This window comes from Cinclus cinclus, chromosome 16 (assembly GCF_963662255.1).
Source record: "Cinclus cinclus chromosome 16, bCinCin1.1, whole genome shotgun sequence".
Taxonomy (NCBI): Eukaryota; Metazoa; Chordata; class Aves; order Passeriformes; family Cinclidae; genus Cinclus; species Cinclus cinclus.
The window spans coordinates 12,870,003-12,887,219 of NC_085061.1; the positions used below are offsets into that span (position 1 = coordinate 12,870,003).

The following is a 17,217-nucleotide window of genomic DNA, read 5'->3' on the forward strand; positions in this document are numbered from 1 at the left end:
CTCCTGTTTGGTAATTAAAACCAGAGCAATTCATACTCCTGACTGACACCACAGTGACCTGTCTTGGTCTTGCCACGCTGATATCTACATGCAAATGAAGCACCCAAAATGCAAGTGAAGGTTTACAGCTGCCATGGCCAAATATGTTGCTTTCCCTGGAGCTGCCAAGATCTTTTCTACCAAAGAGTTATGAATGCCTGTACAAACTTTCCCATCCATTTCTCTTACCCATTAGTGCACGGACTTGGCAGTCATGGGAAAAAGATTTAGTTTAGGCTTGGGCAAAGATTTTGAGCCAGTCTCCCCAAGCCAGCAGCTCTTTCCAAATGCCTTTCCAGCAGTGACAACCAGGTCTCAAATCTGAATTGCTGGAGGTGACATGATGAGGCCTTGGGAAGGGAAGTTTGTGCCAGTGGAGAGATGAGACTCTGGCACTCCCATGAGTTGTGAGGCCACTGAGAGACCCCTGTGGATGATCATTTGGGATGATCATATGAGATGATCCCAGAGAGGTAAGGGCCACTCCATGCTCCTCAGGGTCGATCCAGACCCAGGGACACAACCTGTGCTCTGTGTGACAGGGGGAGCACAGCTCACCATCACATATTCTCCTGTTCATAGGTCAGTGCCTTCTCTTGTTCCAAGGGGAAGGTCCTACTTTGTAATAAAACTCCAGGTCTGCCTGCTGTGGTCTGTGGTGTTACTTGGCTGTGGGATGAACTCTGGAAATTCCCCACTGCTTCTGTAGTTTTGTTCTCCACAAAAAAGCACAGTTAAATGCATCTAATGATACAGGCTGGATTTTATGTCTTGTAGTCACTATTTATGTGGCTTTTCCAAAGCCATTAACAACCACTGGCTTAACACATTAAAATACTTTGTGTAGCTCATTACTGAAATACCTCCATGCATAAAAAGGCAGTGTTGGTTTCCTTTATGTTTATGTCATAGTAGAAGCTGATTCTTTTGTTTTATTTTTCATGTATTTTATTTTTCATGTATAACACAAAGCATTTTGTGCATAAAGAAAAATAGTTTTTGGGGGCATGAAAAGGAACTAAGCTTGTATTGATACAGTTTGAAGGAATTCCTTTGAGGCAGGAAATACTAAGTTGCTTAGAAATGTGAAGTGAATCTCTGGAAATTCATAACCTTGTCAAATGCTTTTTGATCTGCCACATGTTATATTAAACCATGAATTTATTCTGCAGGCAGGGTGAAAGGATGGAACATTTTCTTTCATTTCAGCTCAAACGAGACTTTTTTTGTTGTTGTATGAAACGCTTGCTGACAGTTTGTAGATTGATTTTGCTTCCCTAATTTTTCCCTGTTTTCTCAATACAGGTTTTCCAGCTTGCAGCACATCTTGTTTACTGGGGCAAAGCAATTATTATTTATCCTCTTTGTGAAAACAATGTCTACATGCTTTCTCCAAATGCCAGTGTCTGCCTGTAAGTAGAAGGAAAATGTGTTGGTGACAGCACAGTGCTGAGGAGTGCAGATGCACTTTTCCTTCCCTGATGGGATACAGAGTGGGATCTTTCTTCATGAATTTGTTGAGACTGTGCAAAACACAAACCCTTACATGAGCCTGAACTTGCACAGCCAGTGTGGGCAGGGAGGAGCAGCAGAGCAGATCAATATTCCTCTGTGGTGGTGAGAGCCCTGGAAGCAATATTTACCCTGCAGAGCAGCTGTCAGTATTTTTTGTACCCCTGCTCACTGGATGTCCAATATGGGAACATTTACAAACCCAAATACTTTATGACTAAGTTAAATGAGTGGTTTATAGGGCTTGCTGTGTAGCTGGCATTCCACACTGTGTGCCTTGTCACAGACAGAAGACAGCATGGCCATTTGGAGAGCAGGCAGAGCCACTGCAAAGAAGATGTGGAAGCAGGGGTGGGTATTTCTGCTTTGCTGAAGATTAGCAATCCTTCCTCTGTTGGATTTTGAGATGTCGTTAGACTCTGAGTTGGAACTCAGCTATAGGAAGATAGTTTTAAATCAAAACTTTGGTGATGGAAACATAAAAATAGAGCTGGAGGGGAACTTGAGGTCATTCAACAACAACTGTGCTTGTGTCAAATATGGCAGTGCTGTTCTTGAAGACCTTTGGAGATGGAAATGCTAAGATAGACAGTTTTCCTGATATTTAACTTGGCTGTCCTTTACTTCTGTTCAGTCACATTTGTTGTCCTGTCAGCACGGGGAGGGGGCACAGCCACATCTGCAGCTGCAGTTGGCACACTCAGAGGTTGTGTGAGTATCCTGCCCAAGCTCTGTACCTTTGATCAGAGGCTGCACGGGTCTGGAGTTTTTAATCAGTTTCATTTTTCTCCTCTGGATTCCCTCCATGCCTTGGATAAAATGCTGGAGCTGAATGCAAGGCTGAGGTGAAAGTGTGTGAGCTTCTGGCTGGCTTCTGCAGGACACAACATACCATCAAGTATGCTTAGGGGTTTTCTAGACCACAGGGAATATTACATTTGGGAATTGGCACTTCTGCAATGCTTAGTTGGATCAAAGTTATCCTGAGCAGCACTATAGAGCTGATGTGTGCCTTTTCCTCTCTCCTGCAGTTACTCTCCACTGGCAGATGCCTTTTCCTGTCAGTTCCGGGGTCACAACCTGCCCTCCATGCTGGCCAAGTTCTCCCTCCCTGTGTCCCTCTCCGAGTTCAAGAACCCGCTGGCACCGCCTGTGCAGGAGGTGAGCTGGGCACTGCCCAACAGCTCCTTGTTCTGCTGCTCATAGGGGATGGTGCTGCTCCTGGAGCACTCAGCCAGCAGCCTGCTGTTGCACATTTACAAGTTCCCAATTTCTGTGTTTCCAGCCTCATGATTTATTGTTTCGTGTCCTCGTGCCAAAAAGCTGTGGGGATGTTCAAGGTGAGAGGATTCTCTGTGCTGGCACTAAAAGAAGTATTAGAATGTTTCTTCTCATGGAATGGTGTAGTAGGGAAAACTGAAACTCCATTTTGTTTTTTTCCAAACTGTCATCAATTGGCAGGGCTGAATCAAGTTTGTGGATTCGTCACAATCACATTTGATTTTATTATATTGTCTGCTCCAAGTTCACAATCTGTTTTTAAAAGCAATCTGTTTGCTCACTTGGTTTTGCTGTAAAACTGGAACTGTTTAAAGGCTTTCTGAGGAAATAGGCTCAGCATGGGGTCAGCAGAAGTCCATGTGTCACTGCATTAGCTTCTTAGTGTTCAGATCTGAGTTAATAAAATATGGATTTTGGATTTGTGAGCTCTTTTGCTTGTGCATCGATCATGGCTGGTGGCATTTCTGGGAACTGGTGGAACACAGGAAGGAGCTCAGTAACATGAGGTCTCCTGGCTGACATTGTTCTGTTCCCAGATGGAGGAGCCTGGACCTCTGACCATGGCTCAGTGTGGCGAAGGAAGCATAGGCAGAGTTCTTTGGCTGGTTTCTCGTGGTGTTTATTTCTGGCCTTCAGACTTGGGTGCCTTGGTGGCTCTCCATGGGTTTATCCCATGCTCAGATATAGAGATTGCCATCACCTGTGCACTCCAGCACAGCTGTAATTACAGGTTGGCAGAGATGATGATCAGAGATAAAGATAAGTAATGATGTAGGTCTAATCCCAGTAGCATGTACTGGTCAGCTGCCACCATGGGAAGCAGAAGAAGAGCAGGACTTCACTGTAGTTACAGACAAATAAGTGTCCTGAAAATTGAAGCTGAAGTCATAGCATTGATTTTATTCTAGGTGCAGTAGCTTCAGGAGACATTCTCAGTAATCCCTTTTAAATTAATTACTTGCCTAATACTTCTCCTTCTGGTTGTTCTCAGACGTCCTACTTTTGTTTAAAATACATAAATAAAAGTCTGCCACTTACTGCTGCACTTTTGCCTTGAAACAATGCTTTCCAGATTTGATGGAGTGCTAAAGTGTTTTTTTAGTGTGTACCTTCCCTCTGCTGCTCACCTGTCTGTGGTGGGGTCCTAAGGGTCAGCAGCACAGCTTGCTTTCATCATCCTTTCAGTCATATTGGAAGGATGAAGAATGATGCTGTGAAAAGCTGTGGCTTTTTGATAAAGCAAAGTGTGACAGTTCTTTGGGGAGTTTAGATTAGAGTGAGTTTTTATGTATTTTCGTATCAGTACATTTTCTTCTACTTTGATTTACCCATATAGGACTTCTTGTATTATTTTTTGGTTTTTTAGTCTTTGAAGAGACGTGACTCCAATCCCTGCCCTGAAGTGGTTAGGCTCCAGTTGTAATTAACAGAGATCTAATCAATGCAACAATTAATCTAATGAAATGTGGGTGGGTTTTTGTTCTGTTGTGCTGTGCTAAAAGGTGTTGTACTCTGAACTGTAAATATTGTCAAAATGTATTTGCTTTGCCTTTGAAAAAAATTAGCAAAGGTGGGACTTTTCTCTGTAGTTTTGTTCTTTGTGTGCACAGGAAAGGATGTGAGGTTTTTCAGCTTTAAAGATTTCCAGTGGTTTTCTGTTATCTCATGCTTTTCATCAGGCTGAGGGCACTGTCTGTGCTCCTGGAGGTCACTGTGCTGAGGGTCAATACTGGGGGAGGGGCTGCATCTTCTGCAGAAACTCTTGTGGCCTCATGACATCCATGGCATCCATCCCATTTGATTCTTCTCTTAAGCATGGGATTGGCTCCCTGCTTTTGGCATGTGCTTCTGGATGGGTAAAGAATACAGAAGGCATCAATAAAACCCACCAGAGGAAATAGGAAAGCTCTCAGAGCCCTTCCTGTTTTTATACCAAAATATTGCTTGATTTGAAAGGGGACAAAGTTATTTTTGTTCAATTACCATTACGTGAGTGGAATTCCTCTATTCCTTTGGGTAGATTAAGAAAAAGTAACACTCATTTTTCTGCTTGGTGTGCTGTGGTATTTTTTGGCTGGTAAGAGATATGAACAACCTGAGCAAGGACAGGACTGCCTTGGGAGTGCATGGCTGTGTTCTGCTTTTGCTGTCTGCCTGTCAAGTAGGTAAGAGGTGTCAGGTGAGTGATGTGTGCCAGGCCTGCCAGTGCTCTCAGCTGTGCTCTGTGCCAGAGGCTGAAAGTCTTGATTGTGTCATCTTCATCTCTTTTCTTGTCTGAGGAGCAGTGTATTGTAGTGGAACCCTGGTCAGTGTGTATCTGGCACTTGAGAAGATTTTGGTATCCATGCAGTGTTCCCTGCTGCTTCCTTTCTCTGTGTTTCCCTTGGATTCCCTGGGACAGCAGCAGGGTGAGGATGAGCCCATGTCCTCAGTTCACCTGACCTCAAGAGATCTCAGTGCTGCTGAGCCTTCCTCCCTTTCTGCTTTTCCTTCCCCCTCCCAGGTGTGTGCACACAGGAGCCTTCCTTTCTTCCCTCTTCACTTTCCTAGAGCTCTGGCTCCTGTCCAGCCTGACTCTATTCATTTACCTTGTTTCAGCTGCACAAGTTTTCTGCCAGGTTAGCAGGTAGAATTCACTCAGGGAGATCCAGTGGGCTCCAGGGCTGGCACAGAGTGAAGGAGGTGATTCCCGCAGAGCTTGTGCAGCTGGGGGGCAGAGGGAAGCAGAAGATGTTCTCCCCATTTCACAGTGAGTTGTCCCTTAGCTCCATTGTGACTTGTCATGTCACCAGGACTTGCTGCAGTGCCTGGGTTTGTCCTGAATCTCACCAGGGTGCAGCCACGTGGTGGGGAGATCCTGTGAGCTTAGACAAAAGGGAACTCATCTTACCTTTTGTGGTTTTGCTGGAAAAGAAGCAGTCTACATCTCCTCTACCCTGACCCCAGCTGTTGGCTCGTGTCCCTGTGCTCTCCTCCTGTGAGTGGCACAGCCTTGCTGGGGCTGCAGGGCACACTGGGGTGGAGCTCTGGGCTTGCTCAGTGGGGTGAACACCCCTTCCAAATGTCCTGGGAAAGCACAGGAGCACCTGGTGACCCAAAGCCGACATGACTGGCAGGATCTGCTGCTGGTGCAGGGGAAGGCTTTGACCTTTTCCTGCTGTTCAGGACAAGGATTTCTTTGTCCAGCATCAAATTTCTTTACCCAGCTACTCTGCATAAAGTTGCTATGCAAACCAAGAGTTAGGGATGATGTTTGTGGCTTCCCTTCCTCTTCACTGTAACCTCAGCCAATTTATCTGCTTCAGAAGCTGTAACACCTCTCTGCCCTGCCTTGAACAAACATGGACTAGCAGGAGGGATCTTCTCACCTGTAGGGAGTGTTCCTAGGTGAATTAGACATTCCATTTCCTTCCTGTTATCCCTTTATCATAATGAACATTGTCAGTATTATTGTGGTTCTTTAATTCTTCCTTGATGGGATGTGGATAATGGCAGAAAAAAAAAAAAAAAACAAAAACAAAGAAACAGATGGGAAAGCAGGACAGCTGCTGCTGAACCAAATCTGTTTAACTTTTCACTTTTGTTTTTAGTCAGTCTGGGCCATCCTGCTGGGAGCCAGGCACGGGGAGATGAGGCCTCTGCATTGTGCCTGCAGAAAATGTGCTGAGCTTTGTGCAGTGCTCATGGAAAATGAGGCAGGAAAATGTGTCAGGGGATGGAGTGGGAGGGGAGCTGAGCTGCCTGCACACCCTGAATGGGCAGCTGTGTCTTCAGGGAGCCATGCTTCACATGGGGCTGCTCTGCTGGAAGGCATTAGGGGCCACAGGAGCTTTTGTTGGCAGAAGTAGAGAAGTGGGATTAAGATGCATTTATATTCAGCTGGACTGGGTGTAAAATCAGGGGTTTAGCACAGTGAGTTAAAAGAATATGTCAAGCTAGGCCTGAATGGAGGGAATGGTTAAGCTGAGAATTCAGAGCTGTTACCTAATGATTAAAATTACAATATTAGACAATAAATATTTCATCCTACATCAGTAGGAGTTTGCAGAATCTGTTTCCTGTAAAACAGGGAGTTTCTCATAGCTTTTGTGTGTTCCATGAAACAGCAGGGTTTGAATGCTAAAGGAAGGTAATACATTTCAGCAAACATCCCTGCATCCCAGTGGCTTTGAAGGTGTCATCATCCTGAGCCAGGCAGCCCTCAGTTCTCCACTCAGACCTTGAAGAGGATTTGTATCAAATAACTGGATAATCCAGGCTGGAGAAAGAGGGCTTGTGTGCTTCAGCAGGCAAAACAAGCTGTGTTTTCACTGTCTGCTCACATAGTGAGAAACAAACTGGGATTGAGTGTTTCTAGGCTGCTGTTCTCCCTTCCCTTTCCTGAACCTGTTGCTGCTCCCAGTTATTCTTAGCTTTTTAGGCCTGGGAAGGAAAACAGCCTTTAAGAATCCTTGCAGGAAATGTAACACATTTCTTGAGAGTTTTACAAATAGCCCCAGAGAATAAGGGATACTGGATCTTGTCCCTCCAAGACCTGGGGCTGAGCTTTCCTCTGGCCATCCCGAAGTGCCCAGCTGGGCTGATAGGCAGTGCTGTGTTTTTGGAAGCCAGTGCATCTCTGCTTGTGGCAGTGAGCACAAAGCAGGGCCCTGTACCAGTGCCTTGCATGACAACAGCCTGGCACTGCTCTGGGAATGGCCCTGGGCTGCTCTGTGCCAGTGGGAACAAGCCAGATGTGGCTGCAGCAGACAGGACCCCCTCAGTGCAGGCTGGAAAGAGGTAGCAAGGAGAGACAGGAAGCATGAAAGGAACATGGATGAAATCTAGATTGAATTGGTAGTTAAATTAAGCAACAGAAAATGTTTCACTTTATATTTCCATCACAGTCCTGGTGTTTCAGCCAAAAAAGGCTGGCTCTGGATTCCTGCTGTGCCAGAACATGACTGAGGCAAGCAGTCCTGGGATGAATATATCCCTGCCTGGGAAGCTGCTCCCAGCCTGTGTGGCTTCAGCAAGGAGCTCAGCTCTAATGGAGTGCCCTGGGAGCAGGCACAGAGAGAACCCTGCACCTTTGGGGAAGGAGCAGCATTTCCAGACAGCACAGATGGTGCAGGGAAGCCTCTGCTCCTGCAGCCCTGGGTGAGCTCCGTAGGAGCTTGGAAGGAACAAATGGAGAATGGGTGGAAATGCAGTGCTGGTGTCCAGAAGCACAGGTAGCAGGATGTGTTAGCAAAGCCTCTGCTAGAGCTGGTCCATGGAGACACTTCTGCCTTTGGTAAGAAATGGGTCTAAACCTGGAGGAAGTGGGAATGGTGTGAGGCACTTGCAGTGGTGCCACAAAGCTCATCACATGAGCAGGATGCTGCAGCACTTGGGCTTTTTCTGGGTTTTAAGAGGTACCAAATTCCTGCTGAAGTTTGGCTAGTACAGAAGAATATCAGGGATCATCAGTCTCTGGTCTAGGGGTAGTTGTTCAAGTTTACTTCAGGATGGGAGAAGAGTTTCCTCTAGTTCTCAGGGTAGTCCCAGGCCTCCAGGTCTCCCACCCAGAGGTGGCACAAAGGTGTTTGGCAGGGGTTGACTTCTTGTTCCATTGGGCCATAGCTTCTGGCTCAGGGTGGCTTTCTAGGTATTTCAGTGAGGCTGTGGAGGTGATGGTGCACATACAGGATTAGAGAGGGCTGGATGAGACTCTCTTGCACATGCACATGGAGCTGCAACAAAATTAATTGGCTAATTTTGTAATTCGTAGAACCACCAGAGTGCCCAGGGAAGGCTGGTCTGGGTCAGGCCCTACCCACTGCTTCTGTAGGTCTGGTAGAGCCTGTCTTCCTGTCTCCTTGGATTTTTCCAGGGTTGTTTTGTGCTCTGAAATGTGTAGACCTCTTTCATTTGCTAATCAGACATTGCTGCGTGCCAACAGGTTGGAAGTTCAAGTAAAATAAATGAGCCATCTTTCCATCCAGGCCTGCATCTTGGAAGGAAGGATTTCAGCAACGTAATCACTGGAGTAAACCTCATTCTTCCAGGCTGGCTTCAGATGTTAGCAAAGCATTATGTCTTTGGTGTCTTTTGCCAGCCTTCCTGTTCTGTACATTTTCTGTTAAACATGTAAAATGAATGATGGCTTTTCCAAAAAATGGTTGTTTGAAGGCAATCCCAGATAATACGTTTTAAGATTAAAATCCACTGAGCCCCCAGAAGTGGTAATCCCTGAAAAGACAGGGTGTGGGTCTGTCTGCAAACAGAAGAGGTTTCTTCTGTGATTTGATAGTAGAGGAGGAACTGAGAATTACCAGATTTATGGAAAAAGGAAAATTATGTGGGCTGATGAACTTGGGTTTGGGGCTTTTATTGCGATTTGGCCCATTATCCTGATGATTAATGCAGCAGAGTGAGCTTCTTTCTGAGCCTGAGCTCATGCTGCATGTGTTTGTGTCACCAAAACAGTGGTGGTTGCTATGAAATCCCCAAACAGCCTTGTCAGTGATTGTGTTCTGAGCCCTTTGCTACAAGAGTTGCCTGCAGTGATATGAAAAGGCTTTTTATGCAGAAATCAAGACACAATGATGCATTTTGAAGGCTCCTCCCAGATTTCTGAAAACAGACCCTACAAACACTTGCCCCTTGCTCTGCTCATGCTGTGGGTCTCCAGCAGATGTTGGATGTTTAATATTTGTTATTATTAATGTGTAGTACATCTCCTTGCTTTTGAGTCTCTTGCCTGCCTGAGAGCCCAGGTGCCTTTATTAGCTTTGGCCCTATATAGCAGAGGGAGGTGAAATGAGGGGTGGTGACTCTGCAGTGAGAGAGGACTCCTTGGCACCTCAGGCTGCTGTCCTTTGCCAGGGCTTGTGCTGCTGCTGCTTCTGTATTGCACAGCCCTGTCAGGCTCTGATCTCCAGAGCCTTTCCCATGGCTAATCAGCAATTTCCCATCTGATAGCAAAGGGCTCTTATTCCTGGCCCCCTCCTCTGGTTGCTTCAGCTCTGCCCCATCACCCTGTCCTTTCTCCGGCCCTCTAGAGGAGCCTGCACTTCAGTCTGACCATGTGGGATTAACCCTTCAGTGATGTATTTTAGTGTAGAAACCAGCAAACTGGTCTGGAGCTGAGGCAGGACAGGATAGGTCCCTTTGGGGCTGTGCTGGTCAGTGTTGCATGAAGATGTGGATCATGAAAGGCTCCCTGGCAGCCTAAGCACCCACAGAGGCTCTGGGTGTGATGAAGGTTAGTGCCTGGTCACCTTTTAGTGACTGGAAAAGAGAGAAACTCTTGTGTGGTGCAAGAAGCATTTCTCCATGTGACTCATTACTCACCAAGTGTACCCTCTGTGTGTTGTTTTCCTCCTGTGTCTCATTTCCCAGGTGTTTACCCCTTGTTTCTCCCCCTGCAGACCCAGCTGATCCAGATGGTGATCTGGATGCTCCAGCACCGGCTCCTGATCCAGCTGCACACCTACGTGTGCCTGATGGTGCCCCCGAACGAGGAGGAGTTCCGAGCCCAGGATGAGGACATGCCCTTCACTGCCAGGGTTGGGGGACGAAGTCTGAGCACTCCCAACGCTCTCAGCTTTGGCTCTCCAAGTATGAGCACACTTTTCTCTGCTCTTCAGACTCCACCTCACTTCTAGAGCTTCTCTTAGTGCTGCCAAGGGCAATCAGGCCTTGGTAATGAGCCATCTCCTCTTGCTGCTGTACTTGCTAATTAGGTCCAGCCTTTCCTAAATTTAGAGCTGGGCACTGGTGAAAGTCCTAGGGGCTTTTAGACTTCTTTTCAGAAAGAAGTAATGCTTTATAATTTGCCAGATTCTCATTTGGTCATGTAAAAAAAATTATGAGAGGTGCTTCTTTGTTTTCAGAAGTAACTTCGTCTTCCCTTGCTGCACTCAGAAGTATCCCCTATGTTCCTCTGGCACATTTTGGTTTTCAGGACAGAGAGAAAATGTGAAAATTTGTTCAAGCAGCATTGGTTTCCGTGGGCTGTAGAACCATTAGAGCCACTCGAGGAGACACAGAGCTGGCTTTTTTCTCACAAATTATTGATTTCTGTTTATGCCCCTTGATTTCTTTAATCTCCCCAGTGCCATTCTTCAGGGTGATTCCAGGAAAGCATTCTTTCAAGAGGATGAGTCAGATAGGATGCTGAAATCACCAAACCTTCCTGCCTGTGCTGTTCTGAGCAGCCTTCTCAGAACACCACTGGGCTTGGATATGGGGAGAGGTCCTTTGTACAACTTTGAGCTTTACAGGAGTCATGAATTAGGGCAGAAATCTTGGAACATGAGTCAGATGAGTCTGGGATCTGCTTTTTCTGGCTCCCTCACAAAAGGATATTGCTTCTTGGCCTCTGCCTTATCCCACCTTCTGTGCTGTTAGGCTTATTGTGTTACCACTTCACGGTATTCCAGCACAGCTGTCTGGGAATTCTCTTTTCAGATGTTTTTTATGGACTGTTTATGGTCTCCAGAAGTACAGTTTTCCACACAAATTGATGACTCTGTTGAAGCATTTGAATTTCCCATTGAGAAAATTGCTGTGTTGTCATATGACTAATTGTAGATTCATGGAGCACTTGGAGAGCCACTTTCTCTGCTCTCCAGAGAAGAGGGATTAGTTGGAAAGGCTGCACAGAAACAGCCTGAATTGATAAACTTTGCATCCTTATGCTGAGGAATATAAAAATGTAGTGTGTATGTGTGTCTCTCTCTTGCCCTGATAGCCAGTAGTGATGACATGACTCTGACAAGCCCTAGCATGGATAATTCCAGTGCTGAGTTGATACCTGGTGGGGACTCACCCCTAAATAAGAGGATGACAGAGAATCTCCTGGCAAGCCTGTTGGAACACGAGCGGGAAGCCATCCTGAATGTCCCAGCTGCCCAGAATCCAGAAGATCTTCGCATGTTTGCAAGGTGAGCAGTGCAGGATGCAATCCTTTGGTGTGGAGTCTGAGCAAATCCTGTTAGTCTGGGGAGTTGGAGAAGAAATTCTTTTGGGTTTGCTCCTGTATTTCATCTGTAACACAAACTAATACTTGTGGCACAAGAACACTTGGTAACAGAGTCCTGGGTGTGAAGGAGCCTCAGGGAGTATGGCTGGACTTCACTGCCTGCCAGTTTTCCTGTGTCCACATGGGGCAGACACGAAACTACACAGCCCAAAAAACCATTGTAAGCAGGCAAGGCAGAGACCCAGTGATGCTGATGCTGCCATGTTGTGACCATTGGTATTTCCAAGTCAGCTCTCCTTAATTTTACGGTTTGTAAACTCCATGGCAATGTGAGAGACAGAACCAGCCTGAATACTTTTACAGAGTGTCCCAAGGTGTGTTTGGCAGTGATGAGAGCTCACTGCTTAGGTTAATTAAGCTAAAGGCATTAGGATGTGTGACCAGTAGCACACATTTTGTTGTTAAAAATTTGCACTCAACAAACCCAGGCACTGATAGGTTCTTCACATGGTAAAAGCAGAATGACTTCCTAAGCAGCCATCTGGGAAGAAGGGGGAGGGAAATACTTTTGAAATCCTTTTGAAGAAAAACTCAGTGGCATCACTGGAATGCAACTTTCACTGTTTTTCATACTTGTGGAGCAGAAAACCACCTGAGGCAAGGACACAGCTGTTCCATAGTTTGGATTCAGTTGGAAATCCCCTGAAAACCTGTTTCTTGCCCTAGGATGGATACAGGCAGGTAGCCCAGGGAAATTGTAATAGCAGGAAGATGCTTTCCTTGTCTGTGGCAGAGTACAGCTCAGGGACTAGGACAGAGCTCTCAAAGCTTGTGGGTAGTTACTGCTCTCTGAATTACTTGTCTCCATCTTCTGCAACTCTTCAGAGAATATGCTCTGACTGGGAGGCAACATTGGCCACTTGAGAACTCTGAAGTATTTTTTTCTTTATTATCAGCTAAGTCATTACAAAATCATTGAGGAAGGAAAGTAACAATAAAATCATATTTAAAAGCTTAAGACAGAATTTGTGGGGGACTCCTTGGACCAGTTCAGTGGCAATGCAGATTCTTAGTTATCCTTGTGAGAGGACAGGATGTCGTGATTGCTCCCCTCTCATACCCTCAGCTGGGTAAAAGAGCCATTTGGAAGCTTTGGATTTGCAGATGCAAGAAATGACTGATTTCTTTGTGAAACCAGCTGAGTGATGTTTATTGTGCAGTTTGCTCCTGCCCCAGGTTCTTTTGCAGATCCCCAGGCCTTACCAGGTCAGAATTGCAGCCTACTGCAGACTGAATTGACAAGTGCAAAGTACTCTGAGGCAACAGTGAGGAACAGAGGAACAAAAAGATTAAACAATAAATAAAGAATAAACAGTTGGGTCATGTGGGCACACGTAGGAATGTTCATGCCAGACCCTCTTGGTTACTGCTGGTTTTATGAGACACCACAACTTGTAGGTTGTGGTGTATTTTCTCTCTTTTTGTGTCATAACCATCAAGATGAGCAAATCTGTTGCTCTCAGTGACTAAGAGAAAAACCATAGTGAAGCTGCCTGAAGGAGCTGATCTCCCTCATTACCCTCAGGCAGGTACTGCTCCAGCCCTGGCCAACAGCTCTGCTTTCCCAGCTGCTTCCAGAACAAAGTGCTATAAATGCACAACTGGTATCCTAAGTATCCTGTGCTATTTGCCCTTCCCAGGATGCTGTGTGTGCACACAGAGGGATGGGCTATTTCCAGCACAGCAATAAAGCTCAGCCTGGCACATTTTCCTGTGCTGGTGCCTCTGAGTGCCTGTCCCTTGTTCCACAGACAGCACAGAGTGCTGGTGCCTGTCCAGGTCTGTGCACAGCCCGTGTTTGAAGGCAGAAAGCTTAAGAGGAATTAAGGAATTACTAAAGCTCGCCTCCAGCATTGGCTGCATTAACCCTCATAACATTGAATGGGAATTGGGTTGGCATGTCCTTCCAGGAATGAGCTTGAGAAGCAGACAAGTTCTTTTTGAGCTAGATCCTCAGTAATGTACACTAAGCCTTCCTCGCTGCACATTAAGCAGTGCTTTTGAAGCCTGAAGAAGCTGGAGGCTTCACTCATGGCTTCTCTCCCAAGCCATGGCTGTGGAGTTGCTTTCAGGGTTTATTTGTCTTGCTCTGAGATGGGGAGGTGAGATCCTTCCCTCCACTGAGGAATGCTCGTTGGCAGCACTGAGCTGTGGACAATTCTGCTCTGGTTTCAAGCAGTGCTGTGGCAGGGACATCTCCTTGGCCAGAAATAAGCTAATTCTATTTGACTTGCTAGTCTGAGAGAATTCTTTTCTTTTTAATGTGTAGGAACACTCCAGTGCTGTTAGAAGGGCAGCTTTTGCAGCTTGAGGAGGGGAAAAGAGTGATGAGCAATGGAAAACAATAGTCTTTCATCACTGCATCTGGAGGTGCACATCTGTCAGCAGACACACCCGTGCAGCTTCAGAGGGACTCAAGCACAGTGTTAGTGCCCCAGGAAATCCTGTATCATACTGATTGCGTCCCAAAAAGGTGAAGGCAGTGCCCACCTTCTCTGGAGCTGTGAGCCCCAAGGACTGCCTTGTAGATTCTAGTTGGACTTTTGGGAAAACCTCCTCCCCAGGAGGGTGGTGCAGCCCAGGACAGACTGCCCAAGCATGTTGAGGCATCTCTGTCTTGGAAGGGTTTGAAAAAGCTCCACAGCATTAGCAATAGTCCTGCTGGAGCAGGATGCTGGGCTAGGCTTTGGGGGTGTCTTCCAGCTGGCATTTTTGTAATATTCTTTAATATCCTCTCTAGCTTTTATTGGAGTGGAAAGTATTTAGTGTTGACCAGTTACAAATCCAGACTCTTTCTGAATATAAGATGGATGTATTTATTGGCAAACTGCTCAGTCTGTGCTGCTGTGGAAAGCCAGGTTGTACCATTTGCATGGAAGAGAGCTGAGCCAGGGTATGAGCACATGGGCACAAGAGCCTGGCAGAGGGGAGAGAATCCCCAAAATCACTTTGTGAACTGTGATATGAGTTGTAAGATAGAAAAGTTTCTGTTCATACCTGTGGGAACAGTCTGGTTTTGACACACTCAAGAAGTGTGTCCCTGTGAGTGACTACGTCTGAGTGCACACAGTTGCCATTGGCCCAGGGGAGGTGGCCAACATACCCAGTGGGAGACAGTGCAAAAGGCACAGCCCATGTATGGGAAAGATTGGAGCTTGTCTCTGTGGTTTGTTTGTGATGCAGGTACAGAGATGCAGCAGTTACATTCTCCATGCTGGTGCCAGCTGGAGAGCTGGCAGCAAGCTGGGGCTGCCCAGCCTCAGGCTGCCAGTGAGGGTCTGCCCTGAGCCCACAGAGCTCGTGGGGGAGAGGAGGGACGTGACAAGTTGGGAAGCAGAGACACACGTGGCACTGGGCTGGAGGTGAAACTCTGCAGTGGGGCATGTGATGGAGGGACACTTGCTGCACGGTGACTCCTCTCCAGTCACCGGTGAGGGTGGTGGGTGACAGGAGTGCCCAGCCTGAGGCAGCCAGGCAAGTGTTGGTCCTGCAGGGAAAGCAGGAGCCACTCCATCCTCCAAAACAGGCTGGAGTGCTCCAGTGGATATTTGGTATATTTTGAGGGCTGTTCCTGCATGGGGGCTGTATGAATGGAAAACAGATCATGTCATCTCCACTCATTTTTATGGTCAGTTGGCGTGAAGCTGCAGATGGGTAATGGAACATGAGCAAAGGCTGAGCCCAGAGTGTGATGTGGAACACGTGGAGGCACAGCTGGCTGTGGAGCTGGGAAGGGACTCTGGCCTTTGGGCCTTCACGGGGTGGGGAGTGTTAGAGTCACGTGTGCAGCATGGCTGTGACATTTGGGAGGGTGTTGAGACAAGAGACTGAGCAGCAAACTCAGGCTTCATGTGGGGGGCTGGCTTTGGAGTTACGGCTTAGAGGGAACTCTGGGGAGGGACCCGTAGCCACTGGGGACTTGTGCTGTTTGTTGTGGACCCTGCTGTGACCCACTGTGCAGGGCCAAGGTTTTCTGATGGCTGTAACATGTTGGTGGCAGCAAAGGGGTATCTGTGCTGTCTCTGTTTAAAAATAATAGGGAATTTAAGAAGCCAACATGGTTTGAGCTTGGGCTTCGGGGGATTTGTAACTCCCACAGCTTCTCTGTGGTGCCTACCACCAAAATTTCTCCCTGTTGTGACTGCTCCACCCAACCCAAGCTGCCCACACCTTGAGTGCAGCACCTGTGGTTACAAAGCCCCTTGGGCTGCTGTGAGGGAAAATTGCTCTTAATTCTAAAAGGCAGTGCAGGCACACAGGCCCCTGATACACAGCTGTGACAAAGGGCAGTTGTAGGCTTAGCTAAGAGAGCACAGAATAAATCTGCCATTTCGTGACTTCTCAAGGCTCGTTGGCACTTCTATTTGTTCACTTTCTGGAATTATAACTAGGTTGAAAATTGACAGTCTTGGGAAATGCCCCAGACAGGAAAACCGCTTGATCCAAGGAGGACCTTGGCAAAGCCCCACAGTAGGAGAGTCCCATCCTTTTCCAGGGGATTTCTGTGCTGGGCATGATTTAATTTCCCTTTTTATGCAAATGAGGGACATCACCCAGACAACCTTCTGCTTTGCATCCCATGGGAGAGGAGACCTTGGGGGTGGCAGTATGAGTTGGAGCTGCTTTTGGCCCACGTGCTCCCTGCTCTGCTCCCTGCAGGCTGCTGCACTACTTCCGAGGCCGGCACCACTTGGAGGAGATCATGTACAACGAGAACATGCGGCGCTCGCAGCTGCTGATGCTGTTTGACAAGTTCCGCAGCGTGCTGGTGGTCACCAGCCACGAGGACCCCGTCATCTCAGTGTTCCAGTCGCTCCTGAAGTGACTTTGGTGGCATAGAGAGAAGAGCCTGCCACGCTCTCCACGCTGACAGTCTAAAGGATGCCTAAAAACTGAAGGAGGTGCTTTCAGTTCTCCTTGCCACGTGACACACAGCAGGTTGTCCCCATCCATGCATCGATGTCCCAGCTGCTCCCCAAGACTTCAGGGCCTGCTGCAGGACAGGACGTGCTTGCTCAGCCTGGATTCCTGCCCTGCAACGTGCACAGCCCTTCCCTGGCCCTGCTGCTCCCCGGGGATTGTCGCAGTGGGACAGGAGGGTTCTGCTGTGGCACTGCTGGCAGAAGGTCACCTTTGGGGGGATGCTGGTGCTCTGGGAGTGCTTCCTGTGCATGACTGCTGGGACACTCAGCCATGAGAGCCTATCCCCATAGCACAGCATGCATGGCCTTGCTCCAGGGCACAAGGGAGCTGGCCTGGCTCCAAGGGCAATGACCCTGGGCACCCAGGAATTCTGTTTGATCTCACAACAGCAAGGACAGAGGTGGGACAGCAAAGTATCACAAGTAAACATGAAATCATGAATGAATGACTCA

General features: G+C 47.3%; 1 protein-coding gene across 18 annotated transcripts in view; it reads left to right on the forward strand.

Moving 5' to 3' along the window:
* NPRL3 (NPR3 like, GATOR1 complex subunit) overlaps nucleotides 1-17,217 on the forward strand; it is a 41,461-nt gene extending 24,244 nt beyond the window's left edge. For 8 of the 18 annotated variants that reach the window (XM_062503582.1, XM_062503584.1, XM_062503583.1 and 5 more), the window contains 7 exons: nucleotides 1,345-1,451; nucleotides 2,186-2,262; nucleotides 2,583-2,712; nucleotides 2,837-2,891; nucleotides 10,227-10,416; nucleotides 11,552-11,744; nucleotides 16,502-17,217. In XM_062503582.1, the coding sequence (XP_062359566.1) occupies nucleotides 1,345-1,451; nucleotides 2,186-2,262; nucleotides 2,583-2,712; nucleotides 2,837-2,891; nucleotides 10,227-10,416; nucleotides 11,552-11,744; nucleotides 16,502-16,667 (918 nt within the window). In that variant the 3' untranslated portion in view covers nucleotides 16,668-17,217. Of the gene's footprint in view, nucleotides 1-1,344; nucleotides 1,452-2,185; nucleotides 2,263-2,582; nucleotides 2,713-2,836; nucleotides 2,892-4,914; nucleotides 4,998-10,226; nucleotides 10,501-11,519; nucleotides 11,745-16,501 lie in introns of those variants that run through there. The other 10 variants (XM_062503586.1, XM_062503587.1, XM_062503589.1 and 7 more) reach the window with 7 other exon arrangements.